At 46.6% G+C, this 11,316-nt stretch overlaps 1 protein-coding gene across 2 annotated transcripts in view; it reads right to left on the reverse strand.

Moving 5' to 3' along the window:
- The window catches only part of FBLN1 (fibulin 1), a 129,408-nt gene extending 128,985 nt beyond the window's left edge, over positions 1-423 (reverse strand). Inside the window, exon 1 of one of the 2 annotated variants that reach the window (XM_019544288.1) lies at positions 106-420. In XM_019544288.1, the coding sequence (XP_019399833.1) occupies positions 106-214 (109 nt within the window). In that variant the 5' untranslated portion in view covers positions 215-420. Of the gene's footprint in view, positions 1-105 lie in introns of both variants that reach the window. The other variant, XM_019544289.1, reaches the window with a different exon arrangement.
- Between the last annotated feature and the right edge of the window lie 10,893 nt (positions 424-11,316).

An 11,316-nucleotide genomic window follows, 5' to 3' on the forward strand; every position in this document is an offset into this window, starting at 1 on the left:
GACTGGCTCTGCACGGTCGCCCGCCCTGCCCGGCGCGCCAGCGGGGCTCCGCTCCCCGCTCTGAAGATCCCGCTGCCAGCCCTGCCCCGGGGACCGGGCACCCACCTCGCTCGCCGAGCAGAGGAGGAGCCGCCGCCGCCGCCGCAGCCGCGACCAGGAGCAGGAGCAGGAGCAGGAGCCGCGGCAGGAGCGGCGCCCCGCCGAGGGGCTCCATGGAGCGGCTGCCAGGCGGGGAACGCGGCCCGGCCTCTCCCGCGGGCTCCCGCACGTCTTGTCCCGCCGGCGGCTGTCCCTCCTACGAGCCCAGCCGCCCCAGACCGGTTGGGACGGAGTTTGGAGGACCCCCCCTACTCAGCCGGCTTCACAAAGAGTTAATTCACTGCCCTCCCTTTTAATGACACCGCCCGCAAAGCCTCGAGCAGAGCAGACCCTGTTGCTTCTGGTACCCCCTCCTTCCCTCCCTCCCTCTTTCCTCACCTCCCCCACACACGCCTGAGAAACGACTCCCCTTTGCTCAGGAAACTTCGCCTGAACCGAGGGTTTGGTTGAGATTATTCCTAGCAAAGGGAAAAGGTTTTTTGGATAAATGCGGTCTCTTTTATCAGACCCACTCAGTAGTTGGAACAATTGTTCTTTGCAAACTTTCAGGTACTGTACTTTACAAAGTACCTGAAAGCTTGCAAAGAGTAATTTTGCAACTATTGAGTGGGTCTAATAAAAGATATCACATTTATCCAAAGAACCCTGTCTGCCTCTGTCTTTAGACCAACATCCCCAAAGCATGGAGAAAGGCAGCAGCTTCTCTGTACCAAGTGTAGGCAAAACCCCCAAGAAAAGCAAAGCAAGAAAACCACCTGGCAGCTAAAGGTAAGTTAAACTTCTAGAGAGGGCTTAATTTTTTTTCCCCACAGATTGTTTTTTTCCCTGCCATCATCAGCAGTAAAAGAGAGGTTTAAAGCAGCCAAGAGGGACAGGAACTTTTCACTTGTGGTGCAGAAGAAGAGAAGAAAATCAGTGGTGGATACAGGAGTGAGGATAGAGTTCAGCTGTGTGACATACCAATGCTATCTAAACCAGAGTCTTAATCTAAGCTGGCCACACAAACACCTTGATATTTGGCCCACCAAAAACCCCAAAAAGGATCTAGGGTTGGATGCGTTGCTGCCAAGTGTTCCCAGATAAATGTCAAAGTAGGCAACCATTGATCCTCTGGACCATAGTGTACACATAAGAGATCTAGCTGGGCGCCTGATGAATCTGCTTGTATCAAGTCTTGCAACCATTGCACCAAGACCGTCAACCTGGATGCCTAGGCAAGAGTATGGGGGAGTGAAGGCTGCCCAAGACCTACCATTCCAGTGTTTTACTACCCTCCTAGTGAAAAAATGCTTCCTAATATTTAATGTAAACTTTCCTTCCCACAACTTGAGACTGTTGCTCCTTGTTCTGCCACCACTAAGAACAGGCTAGCAGCTCTATCTTCTTTTGAACCCCTTCAATTACCTGAAGGGGGGTTCAAAAGAGGATGGCGCTAGACTGTTCTCAGGGGTGGCAGATGACAAAACAAAGAGCAACAGTCTCAAGTTGCAGCAAGGGAAGTTTAGGTTAGATATTGGGAAGAATTTTCTCACTAGGAGGGTAGTAAAACACTGGAACAGGGTACTCAAAGAGGTTTTGGATTCTCCATCCTTGGAGGTTTTTAAGACCCAGCTAGACAAAGCCTTGGCTGGGATGATCTAGCTGGGATGGTCCTGGTTTGAGCAGGGGGTTGGACTTAATGACCTCCTGAGGTCCCTTCCAATCCTCAGTTTTTATGATTCTGTCTCCACTTTAGACCACAGAGAGAATTTTCAGTGACTTGATGACTATAGCTTCTGCTAGAGAGCAGCAGATAAGAACTGCTGCTGACTGCCTAATGCCTTAGTGAGGGCATGTTTCTGTGAGCGTGATGTCCCTTTGCCTTTCTCCAGCCAAGGAGTACCCACATGGCAGGGTTTTGAGGCACTATACTTGTTTTATTCTGGTGGTTGCAACATTGTGCCATTTTTATAGGAGCTACCCCACCATGTTGCCTCCAGGTCCTCCGTTAGATACAGTTTATGGCCATAGCCAGGACAAAGACAAATGTCACAGGATAGCCAATAGCACCTGGGAGCATCTGGGGAATGGCTTCCCTTCCCCCCACACTTTGGCCTAAATCCTGCAAACACTCCAGTCTGTATGCAACTTTATGCACGTACACAGTTGGAAGTTACTAAGTTACAGGGTTCAGGCCTGCCTGTGTATCTATCACACCTATGCCAAAGGATTTTGTTGAAGCTTGGGAGAATTCATTGTTGCCTGTTAGTTAAAATGTAAGGTTTGGAACATTGTTAACCTCATGTTTGCATTAGTAAGCCCTTACACAAATAGCTACATCATTTCTTTGCCTTGGGACCTCAGGGCATTCAAAAGCTTGTCTAACTTTATCCCAACTACAAAGTTGATCCAATAAAAGATACTACCCTAAGAAATCCTTGCATCTCTCAATTTCTGGACCATCACAGCTACAATATCACTCTTATACTACCTTGGGACCTTGTCCTCAGTACGAGCAAGGGTGTCACAGTCTTGCTTTTTATTAACTCCTCTCTCTGTTTAGTGGGCAAGGCATCAAGACACCAACATTTAGAATTATCCTCTATTGCTGTCCAATCGCTTTATTTTCTCCTTCTTTCTCTCTCTGTTTCATTCTTCTCTCAGTACTCATGCCTGGCCAAAATTTTTTATTATTATTATTTTTCTCTTATCATTTTCCCCCAAGTGTGTGTTTGCCCTTTACTTTTTGCTCTCTTCTGCTCTGCTGTCTTCCCTCTTTATTCCTTTCTTTTCTTCCATGGCTTAACTCAGCCCTCAATGGCATTAATGGCAGTGGCATCGGGGAATCTTAGGACACAGCCATTAAGCCGCAGCTCTTTTCATGCTGGAATGGCTGCATAAGGCAGGTAAGTAGAATTGTGTGAGGCCTTTTCTATAACTTATATCAATTAAGTTCAGTATAAGGCCCCATGTATACAACCATTGTTTCAGTACAGTAGTGGTTCATTTCAACTTACCTTCAACATGCATTTAACTGACTTAAGCTAAACTAAAACAAGTCTTGATTAAATCAAAATAAGTGAGCACCAGTGTAACTAAATCAGCTTAAAAATCACACACTGATAGCTTATCTGTACCTGGAGTTACTCTTGATCAGCATTATGCGTGACTACGCTTATTCCAGAATAACAATTTCTTGTTCCTATTTAGTTCCCCCCCCAAACACTTTACCAACAGTAAAACAAGTTTGTGTAACAATTAGGAAATAGTTCTACAAACCATCACATCAGATATGGTCTGCTAGAGATCAGCTTTGCATAGTTCCTAATAATTTTAATAAAAATTTCCAGTATAAATTGGCATAGTCACCTATAATCAGATTCAGCGGGCCAAAGTACACATGGTTCTAATTATTAGCTTCCAGCTTTGTAGTAAACCTAAACCATCAGTTTAGGGCCTAGTCCATAGCCCACAGAAGTCATTGAAAAGATTCCCATTGATTACAGTGAGCTTTGGATCAGGTCCTTACTTGTGGAAATTAATGGTTGATGAGAGGGAAACACCACAGAATTGTAAAAGTTCTTAGGCGCAGAGTCTGGGCAACATTTTTTCTTATATCTGCTTGCAAGGTGCATGTAATCCCCCATATATTTTTAAACAAATATTTTAAATAAATATTTGTTTCACTTTACAAGAACAAAAAACATTTGCAGAAGCTCGTTAATTACCTAGGGCTAGGCCATAATTACCTAGACCAGTAGATAAGTCATTTTATGAATGCAAGGGTAGAAACTTGTCCATTTTAGATTTTCAAGAGGCTCATTAAGAAAAGATATACCGAAGTGCATTTGCAAATATCTTAAAACATCATTGAATCCTTAGCCACACAAAAGTTATTTCACAGCTGACGCTGGACTGTGCATTTCAGCCATTCTGTCATGGTGACAGCTTAAAGTGATCGGAACAAAAGACTGCATGGGACAGTCTGTTATTACATCCATGTGTAATCCCATCCCCTGCCCAGCAAGTAATTCTGCCCCAGCCCCCAACCTGGATTTGTCCCATCCTTATTCATGCTCCTCCTGCAGAACTCAGTTCTTAGTTTCCTTTCATTTTCCTTCTGTAGAAAGCAGTCACACAGCATCTAGTTCACATGTGCACACACCCAAATAATTCAGCTTAAGTGGGTGAGGTGAGGAAAGAATGAAGAGGTAAAATCCATCTACAACAGCTGAAGGATAAACCCTCCACCCTGTTGCTGCTATACCTTTTTATGAGGCCTTTCCATACAAATAGTGCCTGTGGTCCTGCCAAAAAATTTTCAGGCATATGGTAGATAGCACAAAATAAGGCCCTGTCTTAACCTGTGCATACCTCTATAATCAGTGGAAGTGTTGTTAAGACCTCAGCTGAGAACTCTTGCTGGGAATGAGAAGGTGACATGCTGATACTTATGTCCCTCCTTTTCAGTACATGTAGAAACATAAGACTTGCCATACATAACAACATAAGAACTTTACTGGGTCATGCAATAGGTCTGTCTTGCCCAGTATCATTATCACACAGTGGCAGAGAGTAGATGCTGAAAGGGAAAGTGAATTGGGTATTAAACACAAGCAAACAAGGGTTATTCCCACTGTTCCTGTCTCACTTGCAGCCTTCAGCATTTCAATCTGGGGCAGAAGCTAAAAATAAACTGATTTAACCAAATCAGTTAAATCTGATACTACATCCATCCAAGTTTACCTTAAACTGGTTTCAGTCATTGTGAAAGTGCATTGTGTGCACTGAACATCTGTTGTGTTACAGATTTGGACCAATTTCCAATCACATATACCAGTCTATGTGTAATTTCTATCCCTAACCTTAAGGTCTAGGACAGGGGTAGGCAAAATATAGCCCACAGGCCAGATCTGGCCTTTCAGGCAATTTCATCCAGCCCACAGGTGCCCAACAACTAATTGTACACTGCCTAACCTGCATGCCTCACTCCCACCCTTGTGCACAGAAGGGCCCAGCCCAGCTAAAACGCAGCTTCTGGGCAGGGCGGCTGCTGCTGCCACTGCTGCAGGTGCCAAGGGACCTGCTTGGCTTCCCTAGTGTCCAGCAGCTCCTCATCTCCCTGCTGCAATGTTTGCTGTGGGCACCAGGTAGGGAAGCAGTGGGGGTAGGGGTGGAGAGAGGGAGAGCTGCAGCTGGGTGGGAGTATGGAGCATGGGCCTGGGGCTGGCAGAAGTGTGGAGCCTGTGCCTTGGAGGCATGGTGGGAGCACATGGCTTCGGTGAGCAGGGTGTGGGTGTGAGGGGGGGGGCATGGGGATCTCTCCACACATACCCCGCCCTCCTCCATAGCACATAGTCCCTGCTGCTGGCAGCAGAAGCAGCAGCAGGCAGTGGATACTCGGAGCACTCATGATCCATATAGATGCTACCACCTGGTAGCTCTGGCCAGAGCTGAATATGGTGGCAAGGAGTGCAACCAGGCTGGCCCACTCACTCAAGCACCATTGAGGGAAACCCCATGTGATGAAGCCAGCTGCCTTTCCTGCCCCCCTGCCATGCATGTCCTGGTAATCCACCAGGACACTTCTGATGGAGTCCTTGGGCCTGTAGGGTAGGGGGCAGGGAAGGCAGCCAGCTCCATGCAGGGCTCAGCAGAGTCCCAGAACCTGCATACCAGAGGGTGGGGAAGGCACCATCACAGGGCTTCCAGTGGTGGTGCACAAGTGCTGGGAGCTGCAACTGTGCCACAGGGAAGCCTGTGTGATAAGCCTGGCTGTACTCCTTGCCACCAGGTGCAGCTCCGGCTGGAGCCATGCACTGGGTAGCAGCACCCGTGCATGCCGTGAGCACCCCAAGTACCCACTGCCTGCTGCTGCTGCTGCTGCCAGCAGTGGGGGCAGTGTGTCATGGAGGGGAAGTGTATGGGGGGATCCCCACACCCCCCTTCCCTCACACCCACACCCTGCCCACTGGAGCTCTGCACTCCAGCCAGCCCCCCCTTGCCACCACATGTAGCTCTGGCTGGAGCTGGGCACTGCCAGGTGGCAGCGCCTGCATGGGCCACGAGCACCTCGAGCACCTGCCACCTGCTGCTGCTGCTGCCATCAGTAGTAGAGGCTATGCACCATGGCAGGAAGTATGTGGGGGTCCCCATATACCCCATCCTCCCTTACAACCCACAAACCCCACAACACCCCCTACATAGGCACCAGCATACTCTATGCCCCCATGCATAGCCACACCCCCTCAAAAGCTCCCCACACCCTACCATACGCACACACCTACCCCAACTACACTCCACACACAATATACAAGAGTAAGATTTTATTTTTGAGTTATTATGCAATCATATCTATATACATTATGCAAACACAAATCATAACAAAAATATTTTTTGTAAAAAATTAAAATATGTTATAGTAGGTGTTTGAATTTTAGTATATGATTTGTTTTTTTCCTGGTTCCAATATGGCAACCCTCCCCTTCCAAAAGAAATACTTCCAGGGGCAAGGGGAGGGACTTCTAGTGGCAAAGGTCAGGGGTTATGGGCAGGATTTCCAGTCCGAAGATGGTGACCAGGTGGCAGGGCAACTGTCAAGGGCACGGCTAGCTTTGCAGCCCTCAAAACCTCACCAAAACTCATTGAGCGACCTTCCAACCAAAATATTTGCCCACCCCTGGTCTAGAACGTTCTGATTCAGAGGCTATCTTTCTAACTTCTATTCTCCTGATGCCCCTTTCCTCCAAGAATTTGTCCACACCGTTTCTGAATCTAGCTGAACTGCCAGCTTCCACGACATCTTGTGAAAATGAGTTCCATGCATTTATTATACACTGTAAATACTTCCTTTTGTTAATTAAGAACTTCCTTTTGTTAATTTTAATTTTACTACCTACTGGTTTCATTGTACAACCCCTAGTTCTTTTATTGTGAGAGAGAGTGAAAAATAAACCCCTATTTAGTTTCTCTTTGCCATTTAGTACTTTACAAACCTTTCTCATGCTCCCCCCATGAGTGACTGTTTTCTAAACTTAAATTGGAGTCAGTCTGAAGTTAGTAAGTATTGCCCTGTGTTTGCATCAGAATTAATTATATAATATTAGATATATTGGACAAATATATATTATCCAATACTGGCCAAACTGATAGCAATCAGAGTGCAGCTGATCTGCTTGAACCAGCTCCAAACTGCACTCAGTATGCTGTCTCACACCCCCTGGCAATGCATAAATGCTGCATGTGGGTGCATGTGCACCCCCTGAAATTAGTGGTGCACCCCCTACAAAAAGTTGCCTGCAGGCGGTCACTGCTGCCTTCTCTCCCCCTCCCGCCACCACCGACACTGCCGACGGCATCTGCAGGCCGTCAGCAATTGCTGCTGGCTGCTACCACTGCAGCCAGTGGCATCTGTGGGTGGTCGCTGACCCCTGGTAGGTGCTCACCACACACTTCCCCCGCCACCACCACCAACTGCAAGAGCTCACTGCTTACCACTGCCATACTCCTGCCACTGTCATGCCCCCCCAGCCGCCAGGGGCATGCACCATTTATGCTTGCACTCATCAAAGAGTGAAAAACAAACTAGTTCAACAAAATGCTTATTTTAACAAAAATATCCAAAGGAGTTGTGACAGATACTCAGTCTTTTGAAATAGGAACATCTGTGTTTTGCAGCCATTTGGGAATTCAGAGATTTCTTGATAATAAGGGACCACTTGACTTTTGGTCAGCTTGTTTGGATTCCTGAATAACATAGGTAATAGGATTTCCTTCAATTAGTACCTGCTGGAACTACAGCATATCTTCTTGAAAAGCACCCAATCTTGATTTAAAAGTTTTCAGTTATGGAGAATTCACCACAGCCTTTGGGAAGTCTTTCCAGTGGTTAACTGCCAACCTTGCAAAAAATTGTACCCGCTTGAGCCTGAACTGATCTAATCTCAGCTTCCAGCTGTTGTATCTTTTTATACCTCTGAACTTGTTTTCACAAGGCAGTGGTATGGATTTAGAGTGCCCTAGGCACTTTGTATTTGCTTCTCACATGAGCATTCTTAGGGCATATTAAGAATGCCTTCATGTTAGGCATATGGTGATGATGTAGTAATATCAAAGATGATAAAGTAATATCTTTTAAGTGTCCAAAAGGTATTGGACAGATCTCTGTGTGCAAGGTAGCATGCTCAACTTTTCAAGTACAGTGACGATAGAAATAGAAACTAATTGTACATGTAGATGTGCATAATGATGTGAAACAATAAACTCCAGAGTTTATTGCTCCCAGGCGTGCTGTTTGAATGTGAGCCTGGGACCACAGCACTTTGAGCCAGGTTTCATAGTTGGTAGGATTGGAAGGGACTTGAGCAAATCATCAAGTCTGACTGCCTGCCATGGGCAGAAAAGGATGCTGGTGTCAAATGACCCCAGCTAGGTGATTATCTACCCTTCTTTTGAAGACCCCCAAAGTAGGAGCGAGCACCACTTCCCTTGGAAGTTGGTTCCAGATCCTAGCCGCCCTAAATGTGAAGTAGTGCCTCCTGATGTCTAGCCTGAACCTATTCTCAATCAACTTGTGGCTGTTATTCCTAGTTACTCCTGGTAGTGCTCAGGGGAACAAGGACTCTCCCATTCCCTGTTGGCCCCCTCTGGTGAGTTTATAGATGGCCACCAGATCCCCTCTAAGCCTTCTCTTGTGGAGGGTGAACAGGTTCAGGTCTTGTAGCCTCTCCTTGTAGGGCCTACCATGCTGCCTCCATATCATGTGAGTGGCCCTCCTCTGGACCCTCTCAATGCTGTCCATATCCCTTCTGAAATGTGAAGGCTGGAGAAGCCCCGGCTGGCAGGGAGACATGGAGGGGTCAGCCTGCCATCCCGGGACTCTTCCCCTGCCCCAGCTTAACATGCTGCAGTGTCCCAGCCAGCTGCATCAGTGACTACACATGTGCTACTGTGGAATAAAAAACTCCACAGCAGGATAGTATTTGTATATGCAAGTACTATCCTGGTGTAGGTTTAATTAATTTACTCCAGCTTAATAGTCCTTCATGTGTAGATGCAAGACATTTACTGGGAAGCTAATTATTCTACTCTGTATTAAATATCTTGTGTAGACATGCCCATTATACACTAACTCCTACACAGGAATTAATGCAGAGTAGCTAGAGTGCTGTAATTCACACCCAAGCTTATTCCTGCAACTCCCATGTATAGACAAGCCCTTTGCTACATTGAAAACCTAGTATTATCAAGTTTCTGTTCCCAATTAAAGTACTTCAGGACTCAGGTCAGACCTTAACTTTCACTTTGTTAAGCTTCAGAGACTGAGCTTTTTCAAGTTTTTTTGTTCAAAAGCATGTCTTCCAAACTTTTAATCATTCTCCTGGCTCTTCAATGAACTGTCCCCAATTCATCAAATATCAGAAAACAGTATTCTAGTAAAGGTTGCACCAGTAAAGATTACTGCTGTATCATCAAATACAGAAGTAATCTAATCTCCTACTTGACATTCCCTTGTTTCTACATCCAAGGATCACATTAGCCTTTTGACTATGCATTACACTGGAAGTTTATGTTCAGCCAATTACCTACCCATATCCTTTTCAGAATCACTGCTTCCCAAGGTAGAGCTGAGCATACTATAAATGTGGGTTCTTTGATCTTTGATGTACAACTAGAAAAATGCAATACCACGCCAACTTCTAGTTACTACATCCAAAGATGCATCTCAGGTCAGTCCAGAGAGGTAATACTTCCCCTCTATGCAACATTGGTCAGGCCACAATTGGAGTGCTGCATCCAGTTCTGGGCACCGCACTTTAAGAAAGATGTGGCCTACCTTGAGAGGTTTCAGAGGAGGGCCACCCACTTGGTTGGAGGGCAACAGGGCAGGCCCTATGAGGAGAGGCTGAGGGACCTGAACCTGTTCAGCCTCAGCAAGCAGAGGCTGAGGGCAGATTTTGTGGCTGCCTACAAGCTCGTTAGGGGAGATCAACAGCAAATAGGAAAAGCCCTATTCCCCACAGCAGCACCTGGGGTGACAAGGAACAATGGCCAGAAGCTGTTTGAGAATAGGTTCAGGTTAGAGATTAGAGGCACTATTTCACCGTTAGGGTGGCTAGGATCTGGAACCAATTTCCTAGGGAAGTGAGCCTTGCTCCTACCTTGGGTAAATTCAAAAAGGGGTTGGACGAACACCTGTCTGGGGTCGTGTGATCCCAGCGTGTGCTCTGGCCAGTGGCACGGGGTTAGACTAGATGATATGTTCAGGTCCCTTCTGACCCCAAACTGCTATGAAGCTATAAAACTAGTTTTTTGTATGTCTTTTTGTCTCAGACCAACATGGCTACCAAGTACACCCCTGAAACATGGAAGATGCTGAATTTAGCCAATTTTGGATTTTAAACTTTATTGCAGAACAACAAGAAAGATTTTTTACCTCCCTGCCTCCATCTGACACCTCCAGGGAAGGAATTCTACCTGATCTACACTTCAAAGAACTACTCAGCACAGCTCACAAGGACAGTTTCATAGACCCAGAGCTACAGCCTTCCATCTTCAGCTCCCTCTGCAAAAATGAAGTTATTTCCTACCTATAGGGACTTTTTACCATCTTGTACCATCTATATTTTTCCCAGAGCCTGACAAAGGGACTTTGATCCCAAAAGCCAGCAGAAAATGACAATTCTCTTGTGATGTCTGAGTTGGTCTAATAATAGTTATCATTTTGGAACCAAGAGTTATAGTTTTTTGTATACCATCCTGAGGCACTTTAACTTCCCCATTCATAAACACAGTCTATGAAACAAGGAAAATTTTATTAGGGGACAAGGAAAAATCTGATGACCTTGTCCCATGAGCAGATCTAGGATTTTGAGATTTGATGGTGTGGTGCATCATCACATATAAAACACAACCATAGGTGACTGGTGCCACCTTAGTCGGGGGGCACATGCCACCCCTACAACCAGTCCCACTGACTGGAGTATGGGGTTCCCTGCGGGCAATCTTGTGGTCCCAGGGGGGAGGGTCCCCCATGGGCAATCCTGCAGTCCTGGGGCGGGGGGGAGGGGTCCTGCAATGGTCAATCACTGCGGCCAATTGCTGCGCTTCTGGGAGTGACTGCGGCTGCTTCTGGGAGCAAGCACTGGGAGCAAGCACCGGCCAATCGAAGTGGCTGTGGCTGCTTCTGAGAGTGGCCACAGCGATTGGCTGGTGTTTGCTCCCAGAAGCAGTTGCAGC

The sequence above is a fragment of the Crocodylus porosus genome, unplaced genomic scaffold (genome assembly GCF_001723895.1).
Source record: "Crocodylus porosus isolate Cpor-Errol unplaced genomic scaffold, CroPor_comp1, whole genome shotgun sequence".
Lineage (NCBI taxonomy): Eukaryota > Metazoa > Chordata > Crocodylia > Crocodylidae > Crocodylus > Crocodylus porosus.